This window comes from Lupinus angustifolius, chromosome LG08 (assembly GCF_001865875.1).
Source record: "Lupinus angustifolius cultivar Tanjil chromosome LG08, LupAngTanjil_v1.0, whole genome shotgun sequence".
In the NCBI taxonomy this organism is placed as follows: domain Eukaryota; kingdom Viridiplantae; phylum Streptophyta; class Magnoliopsida; order Fabales; family Fabaceae; genus Lupinus; species Lupinus angustifolius.
In genome coordinates, this window is record NC_032016.1 from 1,707,245 (window position 1) to 1,718,627 (window position 11,383).

An 11,383-nucleotide genomic window follows, 5' to 3' on the forward strand; every position below is an offset into this window, starting at 1 on the left:
AGGTGGTGAGGTGAATGGGCCGTAGGGCCCAATATTATTGAGATTAGAACCCTCTCTATCTCTTGCACGCGCACATCTCACACACACACTCTCTCTCTCGATCAGGTTCAATGCTCACTCTTCCTTTGTTCATGCCAATTTTATTTTATTTTACAGATTAATTTCTCTCTCTATTCCTCTATAATTGCCTTTATTTTATCGCAGAATAATGAATTTTATAGAATGATTTATGTCTTCTAGCTTCCTTAAAACCTCAACATGTTATGTTATTCTGCCAAATATATGATTATATGTATATATATATATATACATATAGATAGTATCTACTTCAGAAATAAACAAATCATATTTTATTATTAATTAATGTGTTTTCCTCTTTATTATTATTATTCCAGTTTCTGCAATGGGAAGAAAAAAGACAGAGGATGCAGTTTCATCTAATAAGAAGGAAAAATTTAGTGTCTCTGCCATGCTGGCCAGTATGGATGAAAAACCGGATAGATCGAAAAAGGTTGCTTCTTCCTCAAGCAAGCCGAAGGCGAAGGTGAAGTCTTCGGCGTACACTGATGGCATTGATCTTCCCCCCTCCGACGATGAAGAAGATGTTTTGGAAGAGGAGGAACAGCAAAATAGTACATCGAAACGGCCTGATGTGAAGCAACTTGAGGTATCTATTGCGGAAAAGGAGTTGAAGAAGCGCGAAAAGAAGGATATTTTAGCTGCGTACGTTGTCGAGCAGGCAAAGAAGGAAGCTCTTAAGGATGATCGCGATGCTTTCGCTGTTGTTATCGGAAGCAGGGCGTCTGTTCTTGATGGAGAAGATGATGCTGCTGATGCTAATGTCAAAGATATAGCGATAGATAATTTCTCTGTGTCGGCCCGGGGAAAAGAGTTGATGAAGAATGCTTCGGTGAGGATATCTCATGGGAAGAGGTATGGTTTGGTTGGGCCCAACGGAAAGGGCAAATCCACCCTATTGAAGCTTCTTGCTTGGAGGAAGATACCGGTGCCTAAGAATATTGATGTGCTTCTGGTTGAACAGGAGGTTGTTGGTGATGATAAAACAGCGCTTGAAGCTGTTGTTTCGGCTAATGAAGAACTTGTTAAAATTCGACAAGAAGTTGCTTATCTGCAAAGTGAAACTAGTGTTGAAGGAAGTGTAGACAAAGATAATAATGATGAGGAAGATGATGCAGGAGAGAAGCTAGCTGAGCTCTACGAGAAATTACAGTTGATGGGATCTGATGCTGCTGAAGCTCAGGCATCGAAGATTTTAGCTGGTCTGGGTTTTACAAAGGATATGCAGGTCCGTCCTACGAAATCTTTCAGTGGTGGTTGGAGGATGAGAATTTCTCTAGCTCGAGCACTTTTTGTGCAGCCGACTCTATTATTGCTCGACGAACCCACAAATCATCTTGACCTGAGAGCTGTTCTATGGTTAGAGGAGTACTTGAGCCATTGGAAGAAGAGTTTGGTCGTTGTCTCACACGATAAAGATTTCCTGAATACAGTTTGCTCTGAGATTATTCATCTGCATGATTTGAAACTCCATGTCTATCGTGGAAATTTTGATTCTTTTGAGAGTGGGTATGAACAGCGTCGTAAAGAGATGAATAAGAAGTACGAGGTTTATGACAAGCAATTGAAAGCAGCTAAAAGGAGTGGAAACCGGACTCAGCAGGAAAAGGTGAAGGATCGAGCTAAGTTTGCAGCAGCCAAGGAAGCATCTAAAAGCAAGGGGAAGGGAAAGGTTGATGAGGATGATGCTCCGCAAGAGGCGCCACGGAAATGGAGGGACTACAGTGTTGAGTTCCACTTTCCTGAACCTACTGAGCTCACACCTCCACTTTTGCAGCTTATTGAAGTGAGCTTCAGCTACCCGAATCGGGAGGATTTTAGACTCTCAAATGTTGATGTTGGCATTGATATGGGGACTCGTGTTGCCATTGTTGGTCCTAATGGAGCTGGAAAGTCAACACTGTTGAATCTTCTAGCTGGTGATTTGGATCCAAGTGAGGGTGAAGTTCGAAGGAGTCAGAAGTTGAGAATAGGAAGATATTCCCAACACTTTGTGGACCTTCTAACGATGGATGAAACACCTGTTCAGTATCTTCTTCGACTCCATCCTGACCAGGAAGGACTTAGCAAGCAGGAGGCTGTCCGTGCTAAACTCGGTAAGTTTGGATTACCTAGTCATAACCATCTTACCCCTATTGCCAAACTGTCTGGAGGGCAGAAATCTCGTGTTGTCTTCACGTCGATATCCATGTCAAAACCCCACATTTTATTGTTAGATGAACCCACAAATCATCTAGATATGCAGAGTATCGATGCATTGGCTGATGCACTGGATGAATTCACTGGTGGAGTTGTTCTTGTGAGTCATGATTCTAGATTGATATCACGTGTATGTGATGATGAAGAGAGGAGTCAAATCTGGGTTGTTGAAGATGGTACTTGCAGAACTTTCCCCGGAACATTTGATGATTACAAGAATGAGTTGTTGAGAGAAATTAAAGCTGAAGTTGAGGATTGAGCTTCCTTATGTCACAACAATATCCACATATAATATCCTCTATCTATACACTTGCCGATAAAGATGAATTGCATCCGCTCCCTTTTTATTCATCTTATATTCTATAAAACTGAGTATATTTATTTTATTTATGTTGCCGGAATGCTTCAAGTGAGACTCAAACTTATGCTTTATCATTATGAGCTGTGAAATAATTGCTTATATGCTGTATCATTATGAAGTTTGAATTGTGTATGACTAATTTTTTTAATTTGGGGGTCTTAACACTTAACTTATCCTTTTTGAACTTTTCTATTACATGCATAGATTTGGATGCAATTTTCCATTAAATGATTCTCATATTAGTTGATGTAATTCTTAGCATCTGCAATGCGTACTTGACATAGTTACTGCCCAAAATAGTTTGAGTTGAATAGTATAAATTCATTCTAAATTTTGGTTTCTTCTGACTCCGTGTGCGCGAAGTTGTATGCTATTTTTATTGTTACTTTTTAGTTCCCTCAGATTTCCGAATTACATGAACAACATTGTACTGATGTTTTTTAAGTGTCCACTATATTTGCTCATACACTAAACAATGAAAGGGATCATGATAATCTCTACTCTAAGTAAATGGTTATGATGCTTGTAGCTGTGAGCCTGTGACATACATAGACTCTAGTGCTGTTCAGGCTTTGAAGGACTTGTATCAGGAGTACAAATTACGCGACATTCAGGTAGAGTGAAAATTTGGAATTTCAGTTGACTGTTTGAGTTCTTGTATCATTTTGATTTTCGACTAAGTAAACCAACTCAAATGGGTTTTTTTCTTTCTTTTCAGATTGCAATATCCAATCTAAACCCAGATGTTCTGCTTACACTATCTAAATCTGGTATGCTGGAGTTCGTAGGTGAAGAATGGTACTGAAACAAACAGTCCACAAACAACGCTCGCTTTATCAGACGATAAACCGAGTTTCTATGGGCAGTTACTGAAACAAACAGGAGAGAACCTTCCAATATCCGACTTGGAGTCTGGTAAGGGAAGATCTCCACTTTCAATGGACAGAGATTCCCACTTGGAGCCATTGTTGTCAAAAGAACATTGGCTTATGCTTTGTGTGTGGTGTAAAAAATGTATTTAGCCATTCTTTCAACTTGAGTTTTGTAATGAGTAGGCTTTGTTGTGACATATCTCAGTGCAATCAAACTTATGTTAAAAATGTATTTAGCCAACATTTTGAAGAAGTAAACTTCAAATTCATTTTATACCTTGTATCAAGAACTATTGACTAGAAATCATACAGTTGCAACATGCAATATAACACATGGAAGAGCCTAAATCATAGTGATAAAAGTGTACAACATACTTAGATATGTTATCAAATTTGGATTGGCAATCGACTCAATCAAAATACTAGGTTGATGGATCACTTATCAGACTAATGAGTTAATGATTTGATTAGATAACTCGTTTTACATAATATTAGTCAACGTGGAAGTCTATACTATAACAATATATTATAGATAAGTTAACAACATCATCATCCCTCCAATATGCTCCACTCAACTTCTCAAATTGTCTCATTCAATTCTAATATAAGAATGCATGGAAAACTTGATCCTATGCCTTCTTCCTTAGCCCATTCATTAGAACCTTTCTTTAGTCATATATGATGCTCATAACTGAAACTTTAATCCATATCAATTGCAAACTTTATGTTATTCTTCCTAGATGATATATTATAATTCACCCTACTTCATCATTCAGCATTGCTAACTAGTTTTGAAGGTTGAGTTTTTTTAGAATGTTCTAAGTCCCACGTAGTTGAGAACTATGTGGGTCACCAAATATGAAGTGTATAAATAAGTGGAGCCTAACAACATTTAAACTTGCCTTAAACTAATAAGTAAGGAAAACAAAGTAAATGGTAGGAACTTGCAGAACTTACTTGTGCATGCCTCCCATAAATACTTCTCATAAACATAGTCTCAAATATTTACTTCTTTACTATTAATTTTTTTTATTGAAAATCATTATTCACATATTAATATATTCTTCAAAATCTTTACTTTATTGAAATATTGTAATATTTATAAATCGTTAGTGTAGAAATTTATATACAGTCACTACATTATCCACTATTCATTTGTATTATTTTTTCTGAAAAGTTAATAATAATTAAATATAAATCGTAGATAACAGAATAACATTGTACAGAATAACAGTGTAACAGAATAACAGTGTACAGAACTTTTACACTATCAATTCATATATATTTTTCTCTTATTAAAGTTATAGTTAATAGTCTCAAATTAAGAATGTAATTTCCTAGCCAAAATTGTGGATGATATAGACATAGAATCATAAAGTGGTGACCACCCATTTATAAGTATATTACATGCAAAATGTATGATTAATGAGGAAACCTATATATTACATACAAAAAACATTATTAATGGTGAAAGTTCCAACAAACTATAAAATTTGGTTAGGAATGGTTGGTTCAGCTTTGTAGAAAATAACCGATAAATTTAAAAGCTCATCTGATCGACCTTACAATAAAGTGAAGATGATTCGATTCAACTCAAATAACATAAATATAAAATTGGTGACTCGTCCAATTGAAATGATCATACTAACTAAGTCAATTAATTTTCTAAAGAAAAATATCAAAATTATATGGAAATTTTATTTTGAGGTTTTCAACTTAATTTTAATTATATTTAACATTTGTTAGGTTATGTGGTAACACAACCTCAATAAATTTATCTATACACTTTTCTTTCACGAGCAATTCTTTAAATGATATTTTAATTTATAAATACCCAATATTTTTAGATTAAACATTTCTTTTATTAGACTAAAAGAATTAATTTCTTAAATGAAAAATAAAGATGAATGGTAGTGATTCCATTTTTGATATCATTTTTAACTGATTGTCATGTGTTACTTCTATTCAATTAAACAAAAAAAAATGATTTCTTTTATAAGTAAAATAAAACAATATAAGTGTTCTAGGGATTAATTTCCAAATATAACAAATAAAATATTTTCTAAATAGACAATTTTTAATCTTCAAAATAAAATTAAGTATATAAAAAAATAATCATATTAAGAGTGGATGCTTGTGCTATATCGCTTCTACTCCTAAAAATTAAAATACATACTTAATTAACAAACATTTTTCTACTCAAAACTAGGTAGTCTTTATTCTGACAATATTACATAGTACAAGCATATAGAATAATAATATATTCTCTTATTCGTAAGTACTTTTCTAGACTTAAATCTAAAGTTTAAAGATAAGTGCATTATAAAAATAGGCATAAATAAAGTTTTTTTACCTATAAACTACAATAAATATAGTAGCGACTTTTATAGGACATGTAATCATTATTCGACTAAAAATGACATGACCTATCATACAACCTAGCTAGATAAGCTCTTAGATGATTGGAAGAATTCTCCCCCTACCCTGATCAATTTGCAACTTAATCCTCATCAAGGAACTTCATATTTTACATCCAAAATGTAAATGAATGGAAAGAATAAAATAAGTATAAGAAGTATTTTGAATCATTTGGCTCAATTGAATCATCAACAATCGCTTATAGGTAAAGAGTTAAAAAATGCTGAATTAACTATATTTCTTCAAATATTTCTTGTTTTGTTTGGAAACTCATAAGAAAAAGGCTTCCAACAAAGGATGAATTATTTAAAAGGAATATTATTGTGAGAGTGAATGACATGGTTTGCAAGTTATATAATAATGATGTTGAATCTATTGATCACTTATTCATATCATGTTTCAAGTGTTTGGAAATGTTTTTATTCTTGGTTACAAATCCCTCTTGTAATTACCTCTTCAATTTTGGAGCCCTTCAAGCATCATGAATCCCTCCGAAGTGGTAGATGTGTAAAATTGTGGAGAATGATTTGGTTTGTCGTGGTTTAGTCTGTGTCGATTATGAGAAATGAATTGATTTTCTTGGAGAAGGCGCCGAGTTATGTGAACTTTTTTGATCTAATTCAAACTAGATTTTGGATTTGGTTCACTTCTCTTATATCTCAAAATTCTTTATCTTTGACAAGTTGGTGTATAAATTTCAAACTTTGTATATCACTTTGTTCTACAAAATTGACGTCTTGATCTCTTTTGTATTGGATGGATTGGATGGACAACCCTTTGCGCTAGTTTTAATACAAATTTTTCTTTATAAAAAGAAAAGAAGTATTTTGAATGTCATTTAGGTAAGATAAGAAGATAACAACCACATGCAAGAATATTTACCAATCTTTAATCCTTCTATAAATTGTCTCTCTTCCTCTATTTTTTCTCTAAAGGTTTTTCATTTGTCCCCTTTCTGATTCTTCATGATACGTGTAACAATGTGAAAATGTGTCCACATCCTAAATTGGTCAAAATTTGGGTTCTATTCAAACAAAGAAACAAATTAAATGAATATTTTATACAAATTAAAGACTTGATGAATTAATAATGAGAATCATTTTTTAGAAAACAATTATTTAATGACTAATATAACAATTATGGAATTTTTTAAAGGGCATAAAAATAAAATAATTGAAATTTGGAATACAACTAGTAGGAAAGTCATTAAAAAATATATTATATCGATACCATATTCAGTAATAATGGTGATTAATTTAACATGTAAGAATGAGTCAATAACATTATATTATATATCTCCAGGTAGAAATAACATTTTGTGCCAACATAAATGGAAATTAAAGGAATATTTATCTTGTTAAATTTTGAGCATAGGTACACCCCACTTTCATATATTGATGAACAAAAGATCCACAATGCACTGATTTTATTCGGAGAAATTGAAAAAATGTACTCCATCAAGAAATTATTTGTTGAATTTAGAAGTATTGATGAAGATCATGGAGTCAAAGAAGGTATTTAAGGTTGTCTTTTTAATGACCCTTGAATAACCATTATATATTCAAGAATACATCCTTAAACACTCTTTTGACATGTCCAACTTTATCATTAATAAATAAATCAACAAACATATTTTATTTTAAATGAAATCTTTCATTTTTCAATTTCCCCAAATAAAACCATAACATTGTGAATTATTTGTTGATCAGTACGAAAAGAAGGAGGAAACTTATCTACAAAATCATACTCAATACTAATCAATGCATTTTCACTATATAGATTTATACATAATTAATATTTAATTTATTATTGATTTGTTGAATTTAGAAGTATTGATGAAAAATAGGCCACTAAAGGTCTATAATATTCTCCTGTTAATGACCATCCAATAATGATTACGTATTAGAAGAGATTGATGAGGATTATCTATCCCAAGTTAGTGTACCCAACTTTGTTCCGCCAAATAATATAGTGTCACATAATATTTATTTTGTTTTAACGAGGAATGAAATGACACATAAAATGAATATTTTTTTATTGGAATGACATTTTTAAATTATTGTGGGATAGAGTTAGGGACATCAAATGAGACATGTAATCTTCAAGAACACAACTTCTGTCCTAAAAAGTATGTCATTCCATTTACTATCCACTTGTGATTGATTGAAAAAATATATTTAAGTTAAAATTTTAATAATTAAGTATTTTACTGACCAATCAAAAGTGATAGCTCATGGAATGACACACTTTCTAGGACAGAAGATGTCATCCCGAGATCTTCCTCCACCAAAGTTAATACAAGTAATTGTTATTGGATAATGATAATCATTAAGAAGACGTCTTAAACACTTTATCACCAATATTCTATTCAACAAACATATATTAATTTGATTGGAAACTCTTGATTTTATAGGTTTCACCAAATAAAATCATTATATCATCAAGTATTTGTTGATTAATCTGAAAAGAAAAGGGAAAATTGTCCACAAAATCATATTGGGGTGAATATTCTTTTCCATTGCACCTTTAAGTGTTGTGATATAACATATAATGTTTTGAAGTGAAAGTTATAAAGGTAAATGAACATCAACCCTTTCATGACCCATCTCTACTACTTATTTTGCTAGTCTTTAAAAAAAATGTATATATAACATTCATCTTGTGACAAACAAACAAATAGAACATACATAAAAATTTATGGATTTTTTTGGTATTAAGTTCGTTTTATATATAGGAAGTGACTCATGTCATAATATTTGTTATTATGAGAATTATTTGAACAATCAAAATTAAAAAGAAGTGTTTATGTGATAAATAAGTGACTTTTAATCTTAATCATCAATATGTGCTTGTAAGACTCGGATTTATTATTCTCATAATTATTATATGAGAATTGTTCTCACTTGAGTTACCTTCTTTATATATATATATATATGATGAGGGATTTGTTTACACCTAAGTTTTGTTTATACTAATTACACTTAATCCCACTCATTCATTTTATCATATCTAATGGATCAAATGAGCGACTGCAATAAGTTATTTAAGATTTTTCTTTTTTTCTCTCGTCATTTATTGTATTTACTCATTTGGTCCGTTAGATTTTAGATAATGAATGATTGAGATTAAGTGTAACTAGTGTAACTTAACCTGTGTGTGTGATATGGACTCGAACAAAAAAAACCCATAAGTTTTTAGGGACAAAAAACTTATTTAAGTCTATGTCTAGCTTAAAAAACTTTCATTTATGAAGCATGTTTAAATCAAATTGCTAGTTAAGAAATGGCAAAAAACATGGCTATTCAAAAGTTCATATTTTTAACTTATCTTTTTATCATCATAAGAACAATAAATGAGCTTGACATACTCAAAATATTATGTACTTTTCATATGTAATACTGGCTATATGTTATGTTTTTCTTGCAAATTCTAGTAAAAGTAATTAACTACTTACATTATCTATATCATAAAAAATTTGGTATCTTTAAATAGATTTTCTCAAAGATAAAACTTTTATACCTTGTCAATACTCCGAGGATCAATTCATAAATTCTTCACGAAATCATCATCAACCAGAAAATGTAAATATTCATCAACTAACCTAAACACTTTTTTTTAAAAGCTAGGATGCTAAAACACTCCAAAGAAATTGATTAATAAAAGATAAAGAGAACCATTACAAGTTGGGGAATCCATAGTTACGTAGCCCCAGCCAATTTCTATTACAATGAAGAAAGATTAGTGTAGGAATTGAATCCCACCAAGTAAAAGTCCTAGATTGAATCCTATCATTAGCTAACAAATTTGCACATGAATTGCCTTCTCTAAAGATGTGAGAAACTAACCTAGACACTTAAATATTCAAAATCGAAAATTTAAAGACATCATGATTCAACCTTTATTTTAAAATAACTATCCAAACTCTCATGGATTCTAACTAGGTTTAAATATCTTAAGATTGAAACATGATTCCAAAAAAATACAAGCTGTTGAAGAATTAAACTTTCATATTTAAATAACTCAAAATTCAAACTTTACTCCAAAATTTATGAAATTTTATAAAGATTTAAGCTTTAAACCTTAATCCTTTTAAAGGTCATGCAGAGGTGCCTTGGAAGCTCGCAACTAAATGGTACAGATGCAGGATCAGGTTGTCATCAATGAATTTTCAAGTCTCTCACATCTATAGAGAAGGAAATGTTTGTGCGAATAGGCTAGCCAAGTTTGGTGTAACATCTAAGATATTCACTTGGTCGAATGATATTCCTACTTTCATTCATTTTAAATTTTCTAGAAATTGGTTAGGTCTACGCAACTATAGGCTCAAAAACATGTAAAGATTCTCTTTGGCTCCTTGGTTCGTTTCATTAATAATATCTTTCGGTGCTTAGGCACTTTGGCCAAAAAAAAACTCTCAAACGTGTTAAGATTCAAAATTTTATCTCAAATGTTTTTTGGTACATTGAAAAGATGTATCAAGATTAAAAGTTTATTTAAAAACAACCACAGAAACTTATTAAGATTCAAATTGTATGCTTAAATACTCACTGAGATTCAATTTGTTTTTCAAAATATGTCCTTTATACATTCAAGTGAATTTCAAACAATTTCAATCATTAAAACTTGAAGATCAAAACAATTTCAAAGACAAATTTAATCAAGCTTGGGAAAATCTTATCATAAGCAAACACCACATGGTAATAAAATGATTGGAAGAATTCTCCACATACCTCAAATTGTGAGTCCAAACTTCATCTTCTTCTACCAAGATGAACATCAATTGAAAGAGTGAAATAAGTATAGGAATAATTTTGAAGGAGATTTAACTAAGATATGATGATAAGAACCACATTCAAAAAAATAAACTTACCAAGCTTTCTTACTTCTAAACATTTTCATTCTTCTTCTAATTTCTCTCTCCATTGTTCATAGCATTTCCATTTGTATTCCTTTTCTATTCATCTAAATATGTGTAAGTGTGGAAATGTAAGGTCATGAAGGTATATATTTATAGGCTGGTGGATCATTTTTATTTCGAAATGACTAACTTGCCCTTCTTAAAAGTTGATAATATCAATCATCAAACTAGTTAGGGTATTACTAATATAGTAGTTCACCAACGGGTGTTGGTTCAAGTGGTACATGCTTGATTCCCATTAAACAAAGTCTCGGGTTCGAGTCTTGTGGATGGAAAAAATGACCGCTGGGAGAGTTAGCCCCACGCAGCTGTGGATGTTCCCGGCTCGGACAGGATTGCCTCTAGTGCAAGGATACCTGTCGGAAACCAAAAAAATATAGTAGTTCAACTGATGGTTCATTGATAAAAGCATGTACATACCGATGAAACTAGATATACAAATATATTATATTAGTATTAATGTTAAAAAACTAATAAATAAGATTTAAATATTTTTATTTACACCATTTGTTAAAACAAAATGTTTCAGAAATATAA

General features: G+C 31.6%; 1 protein-coding gene and 1 pseudogene across 1 annotated transcript; both read left to right on the forward strand.

Annotated features, from left to right (window-relative positions):
* On the forward strand, positions 396–2,547 carry LOC109354220 (ABC transporter F family member 4-like). Its single transcript, XM_019596567.1, has one exon. It carries the CDS (start codon positions 404–406, stop codon positions 2,534–2,536), a length of 2,133 nt encoding a protein of 710 aa, XP_019452112.1. The 5' UTR covers positions 396–403; the 3' UTR covers positions 2,537–2,547.
* Positions 2,906–3,770, forward strand: LOC109353804 (annotated as a pseudogene).

Bases quoted from the DNA above. Each gene is read 5' to 3' on its own strand.
- LOC109354220 (XM_019596567.1), top strand. From the start codon at position 404: ATGGGAAGAAAAAAGACAGAGGATGCAGTTTCATCTAATAAGAAGGAA.